At 56.8% G+C, this 22,845-nt stretch overlaps 1 protein-coding gene across 1 annotated transcript in view; it reads right to left on the reverse strand.

Moving 5' to 3' along the window:
- USP43 (ubiquitin specific peptidase 43) overlaps positions 1–22,845 on the reverse strand; it is a 176,290-nt gene that overhangs the window by 142,482 nt on the left and 10,963 nt on the right. The window contains exon 2 of the mRNA XM_074971087.1: positions 7,310–7,450. Within this exon, the coding sequence (XP_074827188.1) occupies positions 7,310–7,450 (141 nt within the window). The remainder of the gene's footprint in view (positions 1–7,309; positions 7,451–22,845) is intronic.

Below are 22,845 nucleotides of genomic sequence, written 5' to 3' on the forward strand. Positions count from 1 at the left end.
CAGAATTTAGCAGCCTCTGTCCCCAGTATACGCTCCCCAGTGTCACTGCAAAACCCCCCCGCAGTCAGCCCATCCCCAGGGGCCATGCCCAGGGAAGAGGACAGTCTGGTGAGTGCGGCGCCGGCATGGGACTCTGGAGATCTGGGTTCGTCCAACTGGAGAAAAGTCGCCAAGGAATCTTCAAAGAACACAAGCCACCCGGACCACAAAGGGGCACTGTTTCAGCATCAGCACAGAGAGATGAGACACGACAAACTAACCACCAGCAGCAGGGCTGGGATAATGCTGGAGGTCTCCCAGCCCAGCCCTGCCAGGGAAAATCCCCAGTGGGGTTGAGTGCCTCTGGGAGCCGAGAGAGCAGGGGGCGAGATGGGTGGAGGGGTTTCACTTTACAAATGCCAGAGTCCCTCGGCAGGGATTTCTCTGGCACTGGTAAGGCTCCAGGGGGCCCCTTGCCTGCGCCGGGCTGATGAGACATTGTGTGTACGTGCACAGAGGGAGGGTCTCAGGATCCCAGGAAAGGGGATAATCTGCTGGTTAAACGGGATCCAACCAGAGAGCCTGCTGCCAAAACGCAGGCAGGGATTAGGGCGAGCTGAGGTGGGCAGCCCGGCCCCGCTCCTCTCCCGCCTGGCCGGGCTCACCACCCAACTCCTGAACTGGCAGCTTCTGATGGCAGAGCCCAGCAGGACCGGGTCTGCAGCCAGGGCTTTCCCGCTGCCCTGGCCCAGCACAGCTCCGGCCTAACCACAAAGCCAAGGGACCCATCCCCTGGAGAATCGAGCCCGCTGCCCCCTCACCCTCAGGCTGCAAGGGGGCAGGGTCCCTGCCCTGCCCTTGCAGTGGGAGCCCTGTAATCACCATGCCCTGCCCACTGGATTTCTTTAAGATCTTGGTGAAGCTGGGGCTTGCGGAAGGTGCCAGACTGACAGGTCTGGAGACAGGGGGCTCTGCTCATCCCCCAACCATGCCCAGTGGGGCAACCTCCACCCACACATGCTGCTCCCTGTCCTCTGGGGCCAGTGGGGAGCTCAGGCCCTGGGGGCCATTTGATCCTGCTCTGCCTACCACGGGGGAGGGAAGTGCATGGTGGGCACTAGGAACCAGGCCGAGACACCACCAGATCCACGTATGGCTTGGCCCAGACTGGCTTCATCTCCTGCCCCTCTCCCTTGAGCAAGTCAATCCCCCCCCCCCCGAACCGCGCTGATACCCCTAGTTCCCAGGGGGTCGCCATGATCTCTCTGATGGGCTCAGTGACACCTCTGGCTGCCAGTGGGAGCTCAGTACATGACAGAGGCCCCACAATGCCCCGGACGCCCGCGCTGCCATTCCCAGCAGGAGCAGTGTTACCTCCCTGCAATCAGCGTGAAATCGAGCAGGAGCTCGTCCCGTGGGCTGTCAGTCTCCTGCCCCTCAGGGACAGGGAACTCCACTCCCACCCCCAGCCTCTGGGTCCTGACCGTAGAAGAGCGGAGGGGGTAGAAGCAGAGTGGGGAAGGAGGACACGGGCAGCCTGCCCAGGAGGGGTGGACCCCACGGGGTCCAGCATGGGGAGGAGTTTAGGGATGAGCAGGGTGTGATTGCCCAGCACCCCTAGCAGGGGTGCTCTTGGACACGTGGCATGGCTCCCCTCCCCTCCTGCAGCCAGGTGGAAAGAACCGTGCCCCCTCCTGCTCCCATTCCCTCGGCCCCTGCAGGCCTGCCCCAAGCACCAGCTCCGGGATCTTAGTGCTTAGAGACTGGGAACCCATTGCAGCTGGTGAGTTCAGCCAGGTGTTGCCCAGGGGCCATCCCCAAAGTGCAGGGGCTAAGAACCCAATGGCCACACAGAGGGAGGCCAGGACTGAGATCCAGAGAGCAGGAGAGAGTACCGAACTCCAGCCTCCCCATACACCCACACTGAGGTCCTGTTTGCAGGAGGAAGGCCCAGCCCAAGAGGGGGAGAGGGGCAGCTGCATGCAAAGGGGCTACTGAAACTTGCTAATGCTGTCTAAAGCCCAGCGCTGAGCTGGGCCCAAGCAGAGCCCAAGCCGTGCTCCAGGGAACTGCGGCTGCAGGGGAATGCAGAGGGCCAACAGTTCTAGCGATTCACACCCCTGCAAGAATAGCGCCCCGGTGGAATAGAATTAAACACGAGCCAGAGGAATGGGGTGGGGGACATGCAGCATGGGAACCCCCCAACTCCTACCCCTCTCTCCAGGGATGCTGGAGGGGCCAAAAATACTCAGAGGGAAGTTTTGGCCACCAATCTACCCTCATCCACTAAGGCCTGGAAGCGGGCCCCATCCTCTTCAAGGAGCTTGGCTTTAAATTCCATACACTTTGTGTAACTAGTAAAATCAGGTTTGGCCAAGAGGGCCTGGTCATTTGAGATCCGGAACTGGAGGGAGGTGGAAGAGAAGATTGAGTGACTTCTGCCCCCTATCAGAGGGAGCAGCCTTTGGGGGCTGGGGCTTGGACTGCTCTGTAGCCGCCTGCACCACCAATGAGTTAGACAGCGGGTGAGAGAACAAAAACTCTCCTCTCTTGGATGGAACAAAGTTACACTTCTCCGCCCTCCTGGGGTGGAAGCAGCAGCTCTAGAAGGGATGGGAGCACCAGGAGCAATTTATCCTGAGCCTTCACCATCAGAGCTGATGTCCGACTTGTCGAATCTGGGTCCTTTTCCTGTCTAAGTCCTTAGCACCCATGCGTGCCAGCTCTCCTGACTTTGATGGGGCTGGGGAGGGATCCTCTCTCTTCAGGGCAGACTTAGACGAAGATGGCTTGTCCTTATTGTCTATGGCCATGCCCCTTGCTCTCAAGCCTTCTCCTTTGGCTTAACAGTCTTAGCCTCTGTTCCCAAGCTCATGCTCAGCGGGGCGCTGCCCGCTTCGTGAGACTGATGTACAGGGTGGGAGCACCCCGCCCGGATCTGACCGATGTTTTCTGAGTCTCAGCTTCCCACCCGCACAAGTCCTGAGGGAAAAGAACAGCAGGTGCCACACTTGGCAGAAACGTGAGCCTCAACCAGGCAGTGGAGGCCACTCACCGAAAAGGAACGAGGGCAGGAAACACTGTTTTTGAACAGCCTCTGGCTGCCAGATGCTGGGAATGGGTGACAGGGGACGGACTCTCGATGACTGCCTGTTCTGTTCATTCTCTCTGGGGCACCTGGCAGTGGCCACTGTCAGAAGACAGGATACTGGGCTAGACGGACCTTTGATCTGACTCCATATGGCCATTCTTATGAACCCCAGGACTCTGGGCATAATCCCAGACTTCTCAGGGGGGGAAATCCCCAGGTGGGGAATTAAAAGGGGAAAACGCTATCCAAGCATGTGCAGGCCAACGGGCACTGCTTGCAAAACATCCTGGCCTCAGGCACATGGCGTGCCTGCATATCCCCTGTGTGGAGTACACGTAGGGACCAGCACTCAAAGAAGAACTGGCAGTTACCCATCGAAGCCGGCAGAGCAACACAGCTGGAAAGCGGGTGTGAGATCAGAGCCTGGCCGGAGCGTGCAGAGCGCTTGGAGTTGACAGGCCCTATGGAAATGGGAGGCACTGAGTTATGCTGTGCTCCCCCGCCCTGAGGGCTGCAGGCGGGAGGAGATGGCAACTGTCACGGGTGGTCAAGATTCTGATGAGAGCTGAACTGTAATCCTCTCTCTGAGGAGCGCGTGGGAGCTAGGAGGCAGGGGACGGGGGTATACGTTAACGGCTGGATTGGCCCTGCTTGACTGAGCGGCTGTTCCTCTTCAGAGCGCAGGATGCAAGTGCTGGCTCGCACGGTGAGGAAACAGCTTGTAATGGATGGGCAAACTGGCAGAAACTGTAGCGAAGAACAGAATTATCCAATACCGAAATAAACACGATATGCTGGGGAAGAGTTAACACAGCTTTTGTAAAGGGAAGTATGCCTCACCAATCTGTTAGAATTCTTTGAGGGAGTCAGCATGCGGAGAAGGGGGACCCATTGAATACAGAGTACTTGGACTTTTGGAAAGCCTTTGAAAAGATCCCTCGCCAAAGGGTCTTAAGTAAACTAAGTAGTCATGGGATAAGAGGGAAGGTCCTCTCTGGATCTAAAAGATAGGAAACAAGGGTAGGAATAAATGGACAGTTTTCACAATGGAGAGAGGTAAATAGCAGGAACCCCCAAGGATCTGTGCGGTTCATTAAGAAGCTGGAAAAGGGGAGTGAACAACAGAGTGGCACATTTGCTGGCTGCGAAGAGTTACAAAGGGATCTCACAAAACTGGGTGACTGAGCAACAAAATGGGAGATGAAATTTAACATTGATAGGTGCAAAGTAATGCACACTGGAAAAAATTATTCCAACTAGACCGATATAATGATGGGGTCTAAACTGACTTTTGCCACTCAAGAAGGAGATCTTGGAATCATTATGGATCGTTCTCTGAAAACTTCAGCTCAGTCCGTATCAGCAGTCAAAATGGCTAGGAACTATTAAGAAAGGGATAGAAAATAAGACAGAAAATATAATGCCACTCCATAAATCCATGGTGCACCCACCCCTGGAATACTGTGTCCAGTTTTGGTCACTCCATCTCAAAGAGGATACAGTGGAACTGGACAAGGTTCAGAGAAGGGCATGGAATGGCTTCCATATGAGGAGAGACTGAAAAGATTAGGGCTTTTCAGCTTGGAAAAGAGACGACTAAGGGGGGATATGTTTGAGGTCTATAAAATCATGACTGGTGTGGAGAAAGTGAATAAGGAAGTGCTATTTACCCCTTCACACAACACAAGAACCAGGGGTCACCAAATGAAATAAATAGGCAGCAGATTTAACACAAACAAGAGGAAATACTTCTTCACACAACGCACAGTCAACCTGTGGAACTCATAGCCAGGGGATGTTCTGAAGGCCAAAACTATAACTGGGTTCAACAAAGAACTGGATAAGTTCATGGTGAGTAGGTCTATCAATGACCATTAGCCAGATGGTCAGGGATGTAATCCCATGCTCCGACCAATCCTAAACCTCTGGCTGCCAGAAGCTGTGCGGGGCACTTTGGGGTTTTTAATGGGCACTGGAGCACCGGGGGGGAGGAGAGCGCTGGCAAACGCAGAGATGGCAGCTGGGCGGCACAGGCTTTAATGTCCCACAGAATTAGCCTGTATGAAGCTGCCCAGGAACTTGCGTTAATTGCTGGTCCCCCCCGGGGAGGGGGGGCAGTGGAGATGTCTGCACCGAGCATGGCTGGGATCCTGCCGGTCACGAGCACTGACAGGCTACCCTGTGCCGGGCACTTAGCCTCAGCCTCACTTCGCTAGAGACCACGCTTCAGAGCAGAGTGTGTGGCCAGAGGTGAAACAAGTGTGGCGGGGCTCAGCCTTATCCCAGTGGTCTGTAGAAGAAAAGAGCCGTGCTCCCGGACAGGGCAGGAGCTAGAGTAGCAGCAGGTGAAGAAAGAGGTGCATTCACTGGCAGGGTTATGTGGGCACCAGGATTGGATTGAGGTGTTTATCCCACGAGGAAGGGCAGTGCTATTATCCCTATTCCATAAATGGGAAACTGAGGCACAGGGAAGTTAAGGGACTTACCGACGGTCACACTGAGTGTCTGGGGCAGAGCAGGGACTTGAACCCAGGTCTCCCAACTCACAGGCTAGTGCCCTACCCACTGGGCAAGACTTCCCCACTTCACAGTCTTCCCTTTCAGATGCCCAACCCTGTGCCTGGCATTTGAGCACCATCTGAAAGGACATTGCCTCCCTGAGGTGACTGAATGGGTGGGGGAGGAACAGCCCAAAGCCAGACCCCTCCTAAGGCCAGGGTGCCCGTGAAGGCGGATGTGCCGCTGGCAGCGGGCCAGCCAAGCAGCCGTGTGCCGCGAATCACAAGCAGCACATTATTTGCCATCCCCTTTCAGCCCCAGCTCAGACACCATTCAGCCCCAGCTGCTTGCCTGGCCTCCCAAAGCCGCAGCACACAATGGGGGAGCAGCAGCTTTCAAAGCTCTGCCTTCCCCTATTGTCTCTCTCCGGGACCCAGCCTGGCAACCCCATTCAAGGCCCAGCCAAGGATGGAAACGGGGTCAGGGGCCCTCCTGAGGGGCCTGCAGCCTGCGCAAGGCGCAGCGTGGGCGCCGTGGCCAGATGAAGGCAGAGGAACCTCGTTAAATCTGCTGAGCGCTGCAGCAGCAGGGGGCGCGACTGAACAGAGGGGCAGGGCTATAACCATCGATAGGCTAGGCCAGTGTGTTGTGACAAGGGAACTGCTCCCTGCCGGGCCTGTCCCTGCCCCACACAGTGAGTTCAGTGTGTCTGCGATGCTGCACTGCCCCCCGCCAGGCACACGGGCCCCTTTGCAGTATCTGCATGTGCTGTGTTGACGCAGCCCCTCCCCAACCCAAATGCTGGCTGGGGGCAGCACGGACACCACCGTGCCGGAGGTCAGACTAGGCAACCAGGATGGTCCCCTGTGGCCTGAGAATCTCTGAAAGCCTCTTCTCCCCCAGCTAAAGAAGCTCCACGATATGTCGCAGCAAAGCCCCAGGCACGAACACCACGATCGCCGGCTCATCCACACACCCAGCGCCCTGGGAAGAGAACCCAGGAGCCCGGGTTGGAGAAAGCGCCCTCTGCCTCCAGGGCGACAAGAGGAGCTGCGCTAACTGGCACCAGCAGTCGGGCTTTTATCCTGTGCAGGCAGCAGCCGCTCCCCACGGGTGGTGCGGTGACACTCACTGCCCTCATGCTGCGATGGCACAACCAAGCCGATCCGTCCGGGGAAAAGGCTTGGCCCGGGGCACAGGTCACTCCACTGGCAGGAGGAAAATACCAACAGCAAAGGGGCCAATCAGCCATGTTCTCACCCCCAACACCCCCCGCCAAGAGTCACAGCATAAACCAAGACTATTCCCCAGTGTCCGGGAAACACCCCAGCCTCGGACTGGCTGAGGAGGATCCTGTGGGAGGAGTCGGGGGACATGATAAGAGGGTACCAAATCCATGGTCCCATCTATCTACCCACGGTTCCTACCTGGCCCCCCTCACCACAGTACCTGAGCATCTCACAGCCTTTGACACGTTTATCTTCAGCCTACAGGTCTTTGCCATTGTCCCAGGGCTGCACTAACACAGCAGCCACGCAGAACTTTACTCCGATTCGCCTGCCCCAAGGGTGCAGGCTCTTACTGTGTGAGAATCTGTTAGCAGTGCAGGGCCTAGGACACACTGCTGACCAGCTCTGATCCCATCCACTAGAGAGCAGTGGTGAGACATACACCTCAGCCAGCCCCTTACAACAGCAGTGCCCTGGGGAGAGAGTGCAGGGGAAGGTAGAGGACACTGACCTTGCCCGCTGTCCTAGCCTTCTGGCTGGGTGATGAGGAGCCCAGATCTTCGTGCATTCTGTCCAGCAACCAGAGCAGGAACTCCAGGGCATCGTGCTGCGAGTTCCCCCGGAATTGAGAGCCATACTTGGCGACGATATTCTGCAACACAAGAGAAGGACAGAGGACTGGCATTAGCTCTTTGTTACCCGAAGGAACACAAGCGAACTCACGGGGGATGGCACACAGCTGATTAGTATGCCATGGGCCCGCTTCCTGCAGCCACATCACCTTGGGCTGATCTTGGCATGTCTCACACTCTAACTGGGGCTGGGAAGAACCAGGAGTTGGAGGACAGACCTCTGCACTCCAGGCAGCCTTGCTGGTGACCCTGTAGGGGGCACTTCCCCGCTGAGTCTGTGGCCGTGCGGGGCACAGAATTGTTCAGACTGAAATCCAAGCTCCTCCAGACTCCCAGCTCACCCAGCTCCAGCTCGGGTCCCTGCCGAACCCTGCTTGCCTCTCCCATGGAATTGTTTCTTCCTTGCCCTGCTAGAAAGACCCTGGTCCCCAGTGCTGCTGGCATGGGATGCTGCATCCTACCTCATGGGGTGGGGCCCGCAGATCAGAATGCCCAGCCACCAAGAGACAGCACCAAAGTCAACAGCTGATGGTCACAGAGACCATCAGAGAGCTGAGTGTTTTTGACCAGGCCCACGCTGGACTACTGATCTACAGCCAAGGCGCTGCATGGTCCATCACCAGTCCCCAGGCCCTGCCCATCCCGCCTCTGGCTAGGGTTTCTAGCTGCTGGAGGGTAACAGCCTGCCCTGCATGCAACGGAAGAGAAGACACCGAGTCAATGGGCCAGGTTGTTCCCTAGCGTAACTCCACCAAAGTCCATGTAGGGGAGTCTGGCACAGTGGATCCATTTGCTACCACAAGTGCTATTTACTATGGAAGTTTCCCTACTATTAAGCTGGTTAAACAATGGCTTGCAATCGACAGACAGGGAATTCAGGGTCCTGGATTAAGCCTCTAAGGAGCTGAGCCCCTTTGCACATCCCAGCTGTTTGACTTTTATCTCAGGGCTGTTGTTTGCACTGTTCCAGGGCAAATGAAGCCTCTGAGTCATTCCCGGCACTCCAGAGGGGCTGCAGGGTCTCTGGTTTATGCAGGAAGCTGGGCTGTTCTTCGCTGCTCTTTGTCAATAAAGGGAATAGTTTAAGGAAATAATTGTCTCTGTTACCAGATGTGTTTTATTATGAGTGCAGCCTTCTAATGGCGTTTGCAATGTGCTGAGGCGGGTTTCCTTTGGGTGTGTCCACACTGCACACTAAGCCGGGCTCTGACTCATGTTTGAGCCCAAACCCCACTTCTGTCTACAAGCACATCAGCCTGACTCAGGTCAGTGAGCACTCAGGACCCAGGTCTCAGGACCCTGCTGGGAGTGTCAGAGCCCGAGTCCTGCTGTGACTTGGGTCTAAGCCCTGTCACCATGCAGTGTGCACACAGGTTTAACTGAAGACCCAAGGCAGAAGGTCCATGCGGTGCAGTGTGGACACTTTAACACGGCTGGGAGACACGGGTCCAGCAATGGTAAGCCCAGGTTTACAGTGCAGCATGGAAACGCCGAGTTTCCCAGCCCTGGGTTTACAATGCAGTGTAGATAGACAAAGCCTTCCAGGCTCCTGACCACGGCTGCACAGCAAGCCAAGAAGAGACGATCCCCAGAAAAACTCCACGCCACACCTTGTGACCAGTGCATGGGGGCTGGTGGGTGTCTAGTCAGTGCAGTGCAGGGCCCGTGGGTGTCTCCTCAGCGCAGGGCAGGTCCCCATGCAGGGCAGACACACTCAATAGATTAAAGAGTTCATATACTTCGCTCGCAGCATGACACTCGCGCCGGGGGTGGGCACATACACCTAGTGAGAGACAGGCCTGGCCCCTCACAACTTCCAATCGAAGCAGACAAGACTGACTAAGGAAATAACATTATCCCCAGAGAGATTCAGTGACTTGACTTTGGGGATTGGTCCTGCTTTGAGCAGGGGGTTGGACTAGATGACCTCCTGAGGTCCCTTCCAACCCTGATATTCTATGATTCTATGACAAAGGTTGTGCAAGCAATCTGTGGCAGAGCTGGGAGCTAAACCCAGATCTCCCAAGCCCCACGCCAATCCTTTAACCACTAGACCATCCTGCTCTCCGTCCAGTGTCTGGGCTTTAATTTCAGGAACTTCCAGGCCACGGGGAACTCTAGCTATCAATTTTCTCATGGAAGCCCAAAGGACCTACAGCCGCATCCCTCCCATTTGGCCTGTGCCTGGAGGCTAACTCTCTCTTCACACACGTTGCTGCATACTGAGCCAGTTTCTAGACACCATTACACTCATTAAGTGCAACACTCGAAGACCTGAGGCCGGGCTGCTAAGTGCTGGGGAATCTGCAGGAAAAGCACAAGCGGGAGCGTGCATGCCAAGTGGAAAGCAACACGCCAGCCTTGTAAAAACAAACAGCTGCGCGGAAACGCTGCCACGCTGCTCCAGAAATCAATTAGAGAGCTGCCAACGCCTGGCGGAAAGCAGTCTATTTACAGGCAGCCTGCTTTGCTCTCCCCACGGGCCTCTGCAAAGACAGCAGAGCACTGGTGACAGATTCCACACTGGCAGCTCCTTCAACCCCAAAATCCCATATAACCCCCCTGCACAGGCATCCACAGCACAGAGCCCCTCAGCCAGCCAGGGAGACAGCATGGTCCCAGGGCAGGACACAAGCCTGGGAGAGAGGAGCAGGGGGGTCGATTCCCAGCTCTCACAGACGCGCGCTGGCTGGATGACCTTGGGCAAGTTTGTACCTCAGTTTCCCCACCCCGAAGAGGAGGAGAATGACATGGATCCAGCTGCGGGAATAGCTATGACAGCCCAGGATGTGACGCAGGCATTAGTGGCTATTAGTACAGGGATGCAATTCTGCCCTACGCCCTGATCCTCTAAGGGAGTTCGTGCAAGGCTGTTGTGTTTCCTGGGGGACCCAGCTGCATGGCAAGGGAGTTACAGAACTGTGACCTTTCTGACAGCACTGGCAACGAGCGCCAGCGGGTGACACGGGCCCCGTCTGCCTGCAGCTGGACTGACACCCAGCAGGTGCTCTGAGTGGTGCTGGCTCCTTCCGACTGCAGCCCAAGAGGGGAAGGTTTTGTGTCCCTGTGCCAGGACCCAGAAGCCTCTCCTGGATTCCAGCCCTAACTAGCCTTCGCCAGGGAAGGGTGCCAGGCAGGGCTGGAATACAGGAAAGCAGCCGCTTGGTAGCCAGGGGAGGGGGGAGCAGAGTCCCCGGGGTCCTCGCTGGAGGCGTTGTCCCCCTCATCCCTTCGGAGCAGCCCAGCAGTCCCCGCACAGGCCCACGGCCAATGGGACGCCCGTCTGTGCTGCCCTGCGGCCTAATCTTTACTCGGGGCCGGAAAAACAGGTTTGCAGAGCAACAGCACCATGGAGACAAGGGTTAGGCAGATCCGGAAGTGAGCCAGGCCGGGCTGAAGTGTGTGTGGGGGAGACACAGCACAAGGGGGAAGTGGGCACGAGGGGGGGGAGATAGAATTTGGGAGGATCCTAAAAGGCCCTACCCTGCCCCCACCTGCTCCTCCCAGGAGGTGTGGGGGGAGATGCAGTGGGGTCCCATACTGGAGCAGACACCGTAGCAGCTGCCAGTGCCAGCCCAGGCCTGAGTCTTCCTGCCACACAGGGATTGCTCCGTGGGCAAGCTGAGGGCACGGGGGACAAACGCAGCGTGCAGAGGCAATTTCAAGTATGTGCAATAATGCACTGGACATAGTGCCCCGGGGGGCCAGGGAGAGGCTGGGAGACCCCATTGGAGGTCGCGCCCGGGGGGCCATGTAGCAGCCAGGGGGGTCCTGTGAGAGGCAGTGCCCCAGGGCCAGCTGAGTTGGGGGGCAGGGCCAGCATTAGCTCACAGCTGAGTCAACCAGAAAGGGGAGGGTGGCTATGAAGAGCGCCCATCCAGCCTGCCCCCCACCTCCCCGAGCTGACTTCGGTCTGAGCGCACCTGCTTAGGCCCCTCAAAAGGGACAGTAACACCCAGCTGCTAAGGAACCAGATGCCCATCACTGGGACCCCCTCGCCGCTGGCACCGCTAGCCCCTGCTATTTGCCCCCACCCCAATGCAGTCCCTCGCCCCAGCCCCTGCAGGAATCAAGCTGTTGCTGTCCTGAGCCATAAATAGCCGAGCTGAATTTAGCTGTGAGCTCGGGGACGTGCCCCGGGCTGCTCAGTGCCTGGCGAGGCCCATTGCTCAGCAGCTCTGCAAATTGAAGTTGAGTGGCCAGAGCATCTCGGAAATGAAACCTGTCCTAATTAGAGCACTGAGCGGCTAACAGGTTCAGCAGCCCCTAATCCCTAGCGGTGTGCTCTCACCCCCCGGCAGCACAGAGCCAGCACCCGCTGTGCCCACCCGCTCCCCGTGCCCGCCCTGGGGCTCCCACGGCTCCATCTTCTCCAGGTGGCTGAGTCCAGCCCCGGGTCTCACAGCAGAGGGGAGAGGCTGCCATCAGCCCTGGTCCTGAGGGGCTCGGTTGTCCCAGGCCATTCCCTAAATCTGGGAACAGTGCCAGATTCACAGCCCTGCAGGCCTCTGGGTATCCGCAAGGGGGCGAGCTCCTAACACTTGCTCTGGCGCTGTCCCCTGCACACACGGACAGAGTGCTGCCAGCCAGGGGGCAAATGGGGGAGCCCGTCTCCCTGCTCCTGGGGTACGCTGCCCCACCCCCTGTCCACCACCACAGCTCAGGCCAGCTCATTGCAGCCAGCCCCCTGGCGTTACAGGGACCAGGCTGGGCTGGATCAGAACCTCTGATCCAGTCCCAACCCCCTGAGCCAAGTTACGCCCCCAGCAGCAGCCCTGTCAGGTGCCTGACTGCCTTGGACTCCCCAGGGTCACTACCCCCCACCACAGCAGGCCCCGGGCACTTTGTAATCCCCTTGCACCCAGCATGGCATCGGGCTCCCAGGCCCTGTGAGCATGAGCTCGCTGTCTGAGCGGAAGCATGTCTGCTGCCTGTCAGAGCAGCCCCCGGGGGCATGCCTTTGTGGTCAGGAAGAGAGCACTCACCCACAGCAGCCAGGCAGCAGGGTGGTGGGGCTGGTAGGAAGGACGGGTGAGTCCGTAAGAACCCACCAAAACCTCAGGGACATCCGCCATCAATCACCTCCTGAAGCCCCAGGGCAGAGCTATCTCTCATCTGCCATCCCATAGGCAAGCCAGTGGCAGGGGCCCGATGCCATGTTGGGTGCAAGGGGATTACAAAGCGCATGATTCAGAGGGCAGCTTGCATGGTAATTGCTTCTGAATCCTTGACTTGCAATTACACCCTAATCTGCTGTCCACGCATTTACCCACCAGAACCAGAGCCCAGCCAAACCAGCCAAGATTCTCCTGCCCGGTCTGCTTCTTGCACCACTGCATGATGCACAGCTGGGCTGCTGGGGGGGAGCAAAGGGTCCAGGTACAGCTAGAACCAGCCAGTGCAGAGAGAACCTGGGGCAACAGACCACCGGGCACTGATGGCAAATGTGGACTGGCTTCTGGGTTTCTCACGAGCTCCCCATCTGCAACACAGCCCTCAGTGGCTTTGGGTTCCCTGCAGCAGGCTGCAGCCTAGAGCAGGGACCCCAAAGCCACGTCCTTAGCCGAGACCTGCTCCTGCCCGGGGGACAGAGCAGACGCACTGAATGCTGTGCATAGGGGTAGCCCTGTGAATGTACGCCAGGCCCTGCTGGAACAGAGCTGGGCTCCTGAACAGTGACTGGCTGCAGGCCTGTAGAAGCCCAAGTGCTGATTTGGGCAAAACGCCCAACTCAGGCTGTTGCCCTGAATAAGGATGTCGGGATTTGGCCCCCAGAGGGAGAATGCCGGTCTGGATAGCAGAGTTACTGATCCCTTGTTCTCTCCTGAAGGGAACTACTGGAAGGCCCCTGAACTGGGCTGAAGGGAGCCTGGCTCATCACCCTGGTTTGGGGCAGTTCTCTGGCCTGTGTCAGATGATCACAGTTGTTCCTTCTGGCCTTGGAATGCATGAATCTCCTCCGAAGGGTGGTGTCTCGATGGCCTGCTGCCCACCCCAGATCATACCATGTCTGAACACTGGCACGGCACTGAACACAGCTGAGCATTTGGCATGGGCCCGGACAAGCCACGTTCAGCATCATGCCACCCATGATCAGCGGCACAGGGATGCTTGGGAAGTGGCCCAGGGGTGCCTCACAGCTGCTCCCATCCCACGGAGAGGAAGAGCTTGTTTCTGATCTGTCTCTGTCCAGTGCAAACTGTCCTCTCCCTACACAGGCAGATCACAGAGCTGGGGCAACTGCCCCACCACTGCAAAATGGCGCATCCCAGAGGGCCAAAGTGTTAACTTGGGAGTGGAGAGCAACAGCACCCAGAGACCTCCACTAGCAACACCCGTAAAGAGCCCTCAATGGCAGCAACAAATACAGAGGAATCAACAGGAGGAAGCTACCAGCTGCAAGGAGCTCAAGAGACAGACCATGGGGCCCATTTGCCTTCCCACTAGCTATATGGAGTCCCCATCCCTCCAGACAGAGCTGCCATCTGCCTCCCGTCCCCTCCAGTCCAGATCTCACAGGGCCCCTTTAACCCACTGCTGGGGTCAGATCTGTAAGGGAGCTTGGCACGCTGGGTACCACGCACCTTTGGAAATCCGGTCGTGCGCGTCCCAGGGGGACATGGAGAACCTGGCCCTGACTGCAGGTGCTGAGCCCTGGGCGACCTAGTTCCCCGTATGCAAAGTGGGGATCCCAACATCTCCCTTCTTCCACTGTTTGTCTGTTAGCTCCTGGGGCAGCAACTCCCTCTCACTGGGAGTGTGTACATCCCGCACCTGCCCCAGGGGCCCTGATCTCAGTTGGGCGCTACGGGAATGCAGATAACAAACAGCCCAAGGACGGGAACAAAGTGCCTCTTGGGAATCAGTCGCCTTGACTTGGGTTTCTATGGCCATTAATTCACTAAACTCACCCTGACCATCTGCAGGAATTGGCCAGGTCCCGCTGTACTGTGGGAATCAGTTTCAGCCATTTCTACAGCACCAAGGTGCTTCTGTCTCCTGCAGCAAAGGCTCTGATTTTGATGCCTTGTATTTTCCCAACAGCCCTGAAGGAGATTCTAAGCTCCTGTTAGGCTGGACCGCCAGGCTGGGCTTCCCTCAGCAGCTCTGCCTCTCAGCTGGGAACTCCAGGGGCTCGCTCTCGCTCTCTTCTTCCTTTCAAGGCCTGCGTTAAAATATACTTCGGCCTGAAGTTAAAATGGCGGGGGGGTTCTGTGCGTGCGAGTATCCCCCCTCCTCCCCCCAGCTGGCAGGAATGGGTGGGGGGCCAGGCCTTGATTTTCACTCCACACTAAATACAGAAGCGTCATGCTTCATGTGTGAACTTCACCAGGCAACAGGAAATGACGGTTCCTCGGGTGTTGACAGAGCATCCCTTCCTGCCGCGGATGGCCTGGGGGCTATAAGGCGGGGCTGGGACTCAGGAGATTGGGGCTCCATTCCTAGCTCTGCTACCACTCACTCTGCAACCTTGGGCGAGCCCCTGCGTCGTTGTGCCTCAGTTTTCTCATTCCCCAAATGGACAGAATGACACCACCCTACTTCACACGAGAGGGTAAATCCCAGCCTTTGATCCCTGGTACTTATCTGGCCCCCATCGCCAGAGCATCTGAGCGCCTCACAATCTTGTGCTGCTTTGATCCTCCCAACCCCGCTCTGAGGTAGGGACATGCTATTATCCCCATTGGCCAGATGGAAACTGAGGCACAGAGACATAGGATGGCTGAGGCAGAGCAAGGAATTGAAGCCAGGTTTCCAGCTAGAATCCTAACCCCTGGACCATCCCTTCCTCAGCGTGCTAGTTAGTCCTGGGATGAAGTGCAGGGTGTTTCCCCGTTGCTCCCTAGCCTCTCCAGCCGATGCTCAGGCAGGGCCTTGCAATGCTAAATCCTGCTGTAGGTCCCAGTTTAACATGGCAGATGAATGAGGGAGGTAGCAGCAAGGCCGCCCATGGGGTCAGACATTAATCTTCTCTCCGCAGAACACACTGCTGGGGGCTCGGGCTCTCAGAACAGAGCTGCCAGCAAAGACAGATGCACTTTCCCTGGATGGGGGGGGTGTATTTCTTAATCACTCTATGAAGGGGAATAGAAGCGTCAGGGAAATGCACCGTGGTTCTGTACAGATCCGCAGCCAGGGGTCAGGAACGCTGTGCATTAGAGAGGAGCCAAGGTTGCAGAGTCTGCTCTGAACTTTCCCTGGACCATGGCATTGGGATCGGGACAGCAGGAGGTCAGAGGAAGCCCAGCTCTGCTGGGAAGGAAGCTCCCGGTACACACTTCTCAGAAAGCTCAGAGCCTCACTGTGGGGTGACCCAGAGCTAAACAAAGAGCACTTGCCGGGCATACCTATTTATTGAGCTTTAACAGACCTGCCCTCTGGCTATCCATCTATAACATGTGGCGAAACTGCAGCAGAGGGCTGATCATTAAAAACCTATTCGTTCCCAGCCATATAACCACCGTCCTATTAAATCCAGATTAAATGTGAGCTTGCCTGGGAACGTAAAGCAAAGCAGCACTCTCGGCACGCCCTGTGCAAGTCCACGCTATTGCATTCAAGCAGCCAGGACTTTCCCCCAAAGACTGTAGTGGGTTCATTTATGCCAGGCATTTAGGGGCCCAATCCTGTGAGCTGTTCTGTGCAGGCAGCTCCCTGCAGCCACAGGGAGCCCCTACCAGGCACAATGCAGGGTAGCTTGCAGGATCGGGCCCTTCGCTGCTGCTGCTGCTTTTCTTTTTGCTCCATTTTTAGGGTTTGTAACACTTGTTCCCACGAAGGTGCTTTGCTGCTGGATTGTTTGCAAGCACTGCCCTGCTAGCAAGCGTGCTGAGCCTGTGGGAATCTAAAAAAGCCAACTCCGAGGCCTCACAACTCCAGCCCACACCTGGTCCAGAGGGTGCATGGGTACAGTGCAGTTCTGCTGGGCAGGACGCTCTCAGGACGGCAGTGTGGGGTCCTGCATCCAGTCTCCATCAGTGACTGCATCAAATGGGCCCTTTTGGATGCAATTTGTGTTATGGCAACATCTGGAGGCCTCCATCGAGATCAGGGCCCCACTGCGCTAGGCACTGCACATACACAGAGTGAGACGTTCCCGGCCCCAGAGAGCTCCCAATCCGCTAGCCACAAGCTGGGAGAACGGAAGGGTCACCATCCCCAGGAGACAGAGGGGGACCTGAGGCACAGAGCGACTAAGTGACTTGCCCAGGGTCACACAGGGAGGCTGTGGCCAAGGCAGTAACTGAAGCCAGGTCTCCTGAGCTTCAGTCCAGCCTTCCCTCCCAGCTGCCAATGTGGTCTGGCCCGGTGGAGCTGAGCTGTCCCTTCTCCCCACTCACTCACGCTAACTATGGGGTTCGATGGACACCAGCACAGCCCCATGGTCTCCAGACTCGGCCCCCCTGCCTTGCAGGGGCTGACACAGACAGATGCACTCGGGGCTGCACCACAGGGACAACTCCATTGCTGGTGCCCAAGCACGGACAGACTCCAGCCCCCTCCCATAGACAAGCCAGCTCTGCAGGGGCTAAGAGGAGTTAACAACAGTACAGCCGGAGCTGCTTTGGTCCTGGCGGGCAGCAGCTCTGAGCCCACACACACGCCGGGGCAAGCATGCTGTGTAAGAAGGCACCATTGTTCCAGGTACCCTTCATAAGAACGGCCGTACTGGGTCAGACCAAAGGTCCATCTAGCCCAATATCCTGTTTTCCAACAGTGGCCAATGCCAGGTGCCCCAGTAATCAGCAGGTTGCCAGGTGCCCCAGTAATCCATCCTGTCACCCATTCCCAGGTTCTGGCAAAACAGAGGCTAGGGACACCATCCTGGCTAATAGCCATTGATGGACCTATCCTCCATGAATTTATCTAGTTCTTTTTTGAACCCTGTTATAGTCTTGGCCTTCACAACATCTTCTGGCAAGGAGTTCCACAGGTTGACTGTACATTATGTGAAAAAATACTTCCTTTTGTTTGTTTTAAATCTGCTTCCTATTAATTTTATCTGGTGACCCTTTGTTCTTGTGTTATGAGTAAGGAGTAAATAACACTTCCTTATCTACCTTCTCCATACCAGTCATGATTTTATAGACCTCTATTGTATTCCCCCCAGTCGTCTCTTTTCCAAGCTGAAAAGTCCCAGTCTGATTAATCTCTCCTCACAGAGTAGCCGTTCCATACCCCTAATAATTTTTGTTGCCCTTTTCTGAACCTTTTCCAATTCCAATATATCTTTTTTAGAAATGGGGCGACCACATCTGCACGCAGTATTCAAGATGTGGGCGTACAAAGGATTTATATAGAGGCACTATGATATTTTCTGTCTTAATATCTATCCCTTTCTTAACAATTCCCAACATTCTGTTCGCTTTTTTGACTGCCGCTGCACACTGAGTGGATGATTTCAGAGAACCATCCACAATGACTCCACGATTTCTTTCTTGAGTGGTAACAGCTAATTTAGACCCCATCATTTTATATGTATAGTTAGGATTATGTTTTGCCATGTGCATTACTTTGCATTTATCAACACTGAATTTCATCTGCCATTTTGTTACCCAGTCACCCAATTCTGAGAGATCCTTTTGTAGCTCTTTGCAGGCTGCCTGGGACTTAACTATCTTGAATAGTTTTGTATTATCTGCAAATTTTGCCACCTCACTGTTTACCCCTTTTCCCAGATCATTTATGAATATGTTGAATAGGACTGGGCCCAGTACAGACTCCTCTGAATAGCCAGAAGGAAGCAAAGAAACCTTTAAAAATGCTGCTTTTTACAGGGGATTAAAAAATTTAAATTCAATCCATTCTATTTAACTGAGCCTCTGCTGGAAAAGGGGACTCCCTCCCCCCAAATATTAATCAATATCAGAATAGTCCAGTTGACCGTGTCCCTGTCAGCCACTGGATTGGGGTCATGCTGAGGCTACATGTATCCTACAAATTCTCCTGTGGGGTCTGCAGGATCTGTTCTGGTACCAAGGGAAAGGGGCTTTGTCAACCGATGAGGGGTCCCACACGCTGTGCTCCAGCGTGGCTCCCCACAGCACCGGGAACAAGCAGGTCGGATTGTGTCATGGCTCAGGCCGACCCCCAAGGACCCAAACGGGAGCAGCTGAGCCTGCACCTGGATCTTTCAGAGCCTGGAAGGTGCTTGGAAAACGACCCCAGGAAGAGCAGGTAGAAGGGATCTCGAAAACTCTTGCAGCAAGTGAGATTTTGGGAGCGTACCAGCGACTAGTAAATCAGCGCCAGAACCGGGAACTGGCGTGAGCACATCATAAACTTCCCCCACCACCACACGTGCCCACGGCTAGTCTCCTGGCTGTCATCACAAATGGTTCTGAAGTGCCACTGTGAATGACGATGGCGTAGGGGTGCTGCAGCACCCCCAGGTTTTATGCGGGGCCACCAGCCCCGCGCCCCAGCTGCTGGCTCCGTGCATAAAACCTGGAGGGGTTTTGCACGCCTATGCCCTGCTCCTGGTCCTCTGCCCAAACTCCACTCCCCAACCCCTCATCTCACCTGGGGCTCGGGTCCTGGCCACTGGCCCCACCGCCGCTCCCAGGCCTCCGCTCCCAGGCTCTGCTCCTGGGGCCCCAGCTGCCGGCCCCTCTCTCTGGCCATTGGCCCCATGCCCAGGGCCCTGCGCCACAGCCGGGGCTCTGCTCTTGGCCCCCCACGTGGGGTCCTGGCTGCCGGCCCCATGCCTGCCCCCAGCTGTGGCCTCGGCCCCCTTTCCCCTGTCCAGGTCCCCCCCTCCCGGAGACACAGCCCTGCTCCCAGCCTGCGGGGGGGAGGGGAGGACAGACAGGGGTAAGGGGGCTGGCTTTCAGCACCCCCACTACTAAAAATGTTCCAGTGCCACTGGACAATGGAGAGTCACTGGGCCAGCGAAAGGGAGGGAGAACAGCTCTCTAGCCTAGTGGTTAGCTAGGGCACTCACCCTGCTTGCAGGGGACCCAAGTTCCAGGCCCCGCTGCCTTGAGCATGATATTATTTAACCACAGTGGAACAGCTCCAAGAGGAGACTGAGAAAGCCAAATTCCAGAATATCCCACAGTTCAGGGGTGCCAGCCCCAGCTTACAACGTGGGAAACCCCTGCCTCAAAGGGCAGAGCGGAGAACTGAACCAGGGTCCCACATCCTAACCACGGGGGTAAAGGTTAAGGGAGGCACCTCCTCGTCCTCCCCTACCCTTTTACTCGCTTTTGTCAAAATGCCTGAAAGTCGGAATGAGATGTTTCATTTTGATGCTATCCAAATGCTCTGATTGGAATTTTGTTTTTCCAACATTTGATTTCCCCTCCCCCCGCAATTTTTCCAAAGTGCCAGCAAACCATTATTCGCCCAGCCCTAGTTCCCAGTGCCAGCTTCTCCAGGTTTTAGGCAGCGCAGGGGCAGGGAAGGAGTACCGCTTCCCATATTCGCCAGCAGAACTGTCCATCTAGCAGCTTTCACCAGCACTGAACTTACACACAAATCATCGACAAGAAGAACAAAAACGCAGAGTGCGGGTTTATGCATGCAGTGCCACGGTGCCTCTGGGTTACCTTAAGAGTGGGCAACACAGGCCAGATTCAGAACTCGCTGCCCACAGGGCGTCAATCCAGAGGAACTGCCCCAACTCAAGAGGAGCTACTCCGGATTTGCACCTGGCCTCTCGGAGATCAGAACCTGGCCCCGGATCAGCAGCTGAACGAAAAGGGGACTTGAAGAACAGAGGTGCTGTTCCAGTAGGAGTGTTATCAAGAGGTGACCTGCTAACGTACTTACCTCTGAAACAGAAAAGTAAGAAGAAAACAGAACGGTTTTTCCAAAGGCAAAGCCCTGGGGAAATCTTACATAACTGCCTTCTTAAGACTCACTCAAGCACGCTTTCCTGCAGGTCCCCCCTTAATGGAGCCGGTTTGGATACCGAATGAGTTTTTGTCACTAATGGACTTCTCAAAAGCGAGAGCGAGCCATTGCCACTGGGTTGAGCTGTACGCAGGATACTGCATTCCAGCAGCCGAGCTCTGCACGCCACCATCGCCTCACACTATTCATTCCCTTTCCTGGCCATCCCTGCCTTTGGGAGGGGCGCTGGTGATCAAGCAGGAAAGTCCAGCATGGCGAGGTGCCCCGCCATTAGCCTGCGATATCGCATCAGAGTCTCTTCCCCCGGGGCTGTTTAGGGCCCTTAGCCCCAGCTGCCTCAGTGACAGATGGAGACAGGCTACCGGTGTAGATCTCCCTGTAATTCCACCTCCCCTTCAGGTACAAGATCCTCCCCCAGCCTGTGGCTCACAAAGAGCAATGACAGGTTTCACAGCAATGAGGATTTGATATGGAAGCCTGGGCTCAGGTTGCTGCCCTGGGGGCCATATTTGCAGAAGGGCTCTGCTCCCAAGGGCTGCATATGTTCAGAGCAGCTCAGCTCCCGGCAGCGCTTTGGAAAACCTGGCCCCTCATTTTGGTGCTCAGTCGGGAGCAGGTCCTTCTGAACACTCTGGCCAGCGTCCCGCGGCACGGCAAGGATCCAGAGGCGAGTCCAGGGTGCCCAAGGCCCTACAACAGGCAGGGAGCGGGGAGGGAACAGAGGTTCACTGTGCAGCGCTTATGAGTTGCTCTGTGGAGCGGAAACAGCCTGGCACCGCTGTCTGAAATGCTCGTAAAGGTCTATTTGCAGTGCGGTACAAGGGGGAGCCTTTCATCTGGAGCCCTGGGCTCATTCCCTGCCAGAACAACGCAAGGGCAGATGCAATGAGGAGGGCGGGCTGATCTGAGTCGCCGTTTGCCCACGGGGTGGACAATTGGTGTTTCCCGCTCCAGACAGAGCCAGGGCTGGCATAGCAGCAGGTGCTGCCTGTGTGGGACCCAGGCCTGGAGCAAGACCCAGCAGGTCAGGATGGGGGCTCGCTGGCAGAGGGGCACAGGAGCTTGGGATTGCACGGTTTGTGTACTGGGGGAGCAGAGAGCCCCACCCTAGGCTGGGCTCCAGCCAGTGCTGTCTGCCCTTCCCAATCACTGAATTCCCTCCCCCATTAATGACATCAGAATGGCTGATGCTCCCCAGCTCCTGGGTAGTGGGCAGATACAGACCAAGGCTCCCCCACATGGCAAGGGCAGGATCGGTGCCAGCTCGTTGCGGCAACACCTGTTGAAGCTACCGAGATGGGCAGCTACATTTAACCCTTTCACAGCTGGCCTGCAGCCCTCCCCCGGAAATCAACGGCTGCTTGGAAATCACCCGGCACGCCACTCGGCATCACACCAGTGCCTGGCACCCGAGCACCTGGCAGCATTCGAAGGGTTAAAAAGACATGCCCCTTGCAGAGCCTGACCACCTGTCCATATGAGCACTGACACCCTCTCTCTGCTTCCCTGTTCTGCGCTGGCCAGTGCCCCGCCTGGCGCGTTTCACCCGTCAGCACTGGCTGGCAGATCCAGGTGCATTCCTCTGGCCACCTGGCGTAGTTTCGGGAAGAAGGGCCATGCGAGTCGCTCGCGCGGACTGAGGCTGCGAAGAGCGCAGCTTGCCAGCAGGTACAGGTCTTCCCAGCGGAACGAAGCGACCCTGCACAACTCAGGGCATTGTCACCGCTTCCTTGAGCTGCCCCAGCTGGTGCTGCCGTGAGCCTCTAGCATCTGGATCAGCCTGTTCAAACTCCAGGCAAGGCCCAGAGAGCCTGGGGGCCTGGCAGCCCTCCGGAAAGCAGCACCTCGCTGCAGCCAGAGAACAGAGTCTGCTGAGGGGCTGGGGAATCCCTCAAGAATCCGCACTGGTAGGAGGCAGAGTGACCCCCATGCAGGGTGCGAGCTGAGCCCCACGCAGGAGGCGGGCAGGGCAGGAGTCACCTTCCTCTGCAGCAGCTGCTGTTGGCTCCTGCCCGAGGCAGGCACCCAGATCTGAGAGCCCAGCGCCCTGCTGCAAGGTGGCAAAGCCAGTGTCCCATAGACTGCAGGGCACAGCAGAGCTAAGGCTGTGGCCCCTGGCCATGCAGCCCCTCAGTGGTGGGCTGTGCCCTGCCTCCGACTCGGTACAGCCCTGGCATGTCCCCCACATCAGTCCCGCATGCCCACTGGAATGGGGAGAGGGTCTGTGAGCCACTCAGCAGGTACCCTGGGCCAGGTGTACCCCTATGCTAGTGCCGAGCCATGGGGAGGTGGAGAATGCCCCCCACTCAGGGGCTGCCAAGGGCCAGTTCGGCTCCCAGTACGGCAGTCTGGCTCCTATGGCCATGGGCAGAAAGAGGCATGGCCAGGGGGTGCCCCATTACCCTGTTTATTCCCTGTCTGCCCCTTGTCCCACCCCCTACCCGGCAACTTCTGTGTGGGGTGGAGCCAGGAGAGGCAGCTCTGCCCTGGGCCATCAGAGGCCCCCTACACCAGGGATGTTCTCCAGCCCCTGTGGGCCACCCTAGCCTGCACAAAG

The sequence above is a fragment of the Natator depressus genome, chromosome 14 (genome assembly GCF_965152275.1).
Source record: "Natator depressus isolate rNatDep1 chromosome 14, rNatDep2.hap1, whole genome shotgun sequence".
Classification (NCBI taxonomy): domain Eukaryota; kingdom Metazoa; phylum Chordata; order Testudines; family Cheloniidae; genus Natator; species Natator depressus.